The sequence below is a fragment of the Pinus tabuliformis genome, chromosome 9, assembly GCF_031772625.1.
Source record: "Pinus tabuliformis cultivar Carrire ecotype Pingquan chromosome 9, CPIR1, whole genome shotgun sequence".
Taxonomy (NCBI): Eukaryota; Viridiplantae; Streptophyta; class Pinopsida; order Pinales; family Pinaceae; genus Pinus; species Pinus tabuliformis.
In genome coordinates, this window is record NC_142307.1 from 321,844,416 (window position 1) to 321,846,677 (window position 2,262).

Sequence of the window (2,262 nt, forward strand, 5' to 3'; positions counted from 1 at the left end):
GCTCCAATAACCCGGACAGAGCATTGAATTGCTTCCTCTGTTCGCCCATACCTTTATTCCTTGGCGACGATCCTCGCATTGATTGCCAGCCTTAAGCTTGAGGCAGCACATGGCTAGCATGTGGCTCCTCATTACCACCTGTCATGTCACCCGCATCCGGGGAAGCAGCATCTTTTTGGACCAAGCTAGCGCATTCCTGAGCCTAGACATTATTTGGAATAATGGTTGTGTTTCCTGTGAGAAGGGTATTCTCATTTTCCACCCCTATGTTAGCCAGGAGGTCAGCTACCTTGTTGCCTTCCCTTTTTATATGATTGAAGGAAATGGCCCTGTTACTGCGTAGCACTTGTTCGATGGCCTCCAGCCTTGCTTCGAGCCTCCAACTGGCTGCGATTTTCCTTGCTTGAGAGCCATTCTGGAGGCGCTTGGCCATGTTTATAAGGATCTGGGAGTCTCCTTCCACGATCAGGGGTTGAAGGTTGAGATTCCAAGCGAGAAGGAGCCCTTGCCAAAGTCCCTCTAGTTCAGCTGAGTTATTGGTATCCCACCCTATGTTTCCAAAGTATATCTGCAGGGGAGTGCCTTCATGATTCCTCAGAATTCCTCCAAAGCCGGCCATTCCAGGATTGCCTTTGGAGGCACCATCGAAATTGAGTTTATAAGAATGCTTAGGGGGAGCGGTCCAAATGCTCTTGTCTATGATGCTGCTTTTGGAAGGGCCGTTCTTGTGTAGTCCCTGAGGCAGATGCAGTTGCCAGTTGTCTAGAATGCCTTTCTCATTGTTTAGAGAAGGAAGATCCTCCTGTGTCCAGGATCGGAGCATCAACGTTTCTTTGAGATTCCCACATAGCCTATTCCATATATCTTCGATCGAAGAGCGCTGGTTTTTGAATATGCGTTTGTTCCTTTCCTTCCAGATGCTCCAGAGGACGAGCCCCGGGATTATGTTCCACAAACAGTTGAGAAGCTCGCTTTTGTAAGGATTCTGTGGCCAGTGTCTTATGGAGTTGGTTATGTCGTTCTCCATTCTACATCTTTTTTGACATCTAAAGCTCACCTTTTCCCATAGCTGATTGGCTAGTGGGCATGTGTCCAGGAGGTGTTGGAGAGTTTCCTCATTTTGATTGCAGTTATGACAGATGGAAGGACCATGAAAGTTTCTACTCCTTAGTTTGTCCCAAGTGAGGATTCTTTTATGTCCTACCAACCATAGGAAATAAGAGACTTTGGGCCAAGATCCAAGACCCCAGATTTTGGTCCAGATTGGATCAGAAGGGGTAGTGATATTGCATATGATTTTGTAAGCCTCTGATGTGGTGAAGGTACCTTTTGGTTGGTATCCCCATCTAAGGATGTCACTGCCTTCGTCATGTCTGATGCTTCTTTTCCGTAACTCCTTCTCCAGCGCCTCAGCCTCCCGAAGGTTTGTGTTGCTGAGGAGCTGATTACCCTGTTTCCATTTCCTGAATCCGTGCTCTGTCTCCTGCATCCAAAACTGTCGTATCTTTTCTTGCTGCTACTCCTGCCTATTGAATTCTGGAGGTGGATGAAGAACACGAGTGAGATTTGGCATCTGGTTCCATGCATTTGTCCAGAATCTTGCCGTCCGACCGTCCCTCACTTCCCAGAAGTTGTGCTGCTGAATTAACTGGAAGTGTTGTTTGGCAGCATTCCAGATTAGCGAGCCTTTGTCATTAGGAGTGAACCTGATGAGCTCTTCCTGTGGTCTGTTATTGGCATATTTGGCTGTCCAGATTTTGACCCATGGTTTTTCTAGGTTAGTGACCCACTGCCACAAAATTTTGGCGCTCATAATGGAGTTGCTATGCTCTGGGTCTCTCAGCCCGATGCCCCCTTTGTCTTTGGGCATGCAGACGGTGGTCCATTTGACAAGTGCCCATTTACGGTTAGTTGCCGAGCTGCCCCATAGGAAGCCACGCTGAAGATTCCTGATTCTTTTTAATACCCATTTCGGCGCTGCAAGGATTGAGAACAGATAAAGAGGCATTGCCTGAAGGACTGATTTAATGAGCACCACACGACTGGCCAAATTTAAAGTTTTGTGCGTCCAAAGGTTAAGACGGGATTCAAGCTTCTCAATGAGAGTTCGCCAAGAGGAGTGCTTTATGGCTGAAGCTGTTAGGGGGGCTCCAAGGTATTTGGAGGGGAGGGTAGCAGTGGGAAATCCCAAGATACGAGTGACCGCTGTCTTGACAGATGGAGGAGTGTGAAAGAAAAAGATCTGCGATTTGGAGCAATTGA

General features: G+C 47.6%; 1 protein-coding gene across 1 annotated transcript; it reads right to left on the reverse strand.

Moving 5' to 3' along the window:
- Positions 1–202: 202 nt before the first annotated feature.
- LOC149148530 (uncharacterized) lies at positions 203–1,027 on the reverse strand. The gene has a single exon (XM_089442203.1). It carries the CDS (start codon positions 1,025–1,027, stop codon positions 203–205), a length of 825 nt encoding a protein of 274 aa, XP_089298329.1.
- Positions 1,028–2,262: the final 1,235 nt, after the last annotated feature.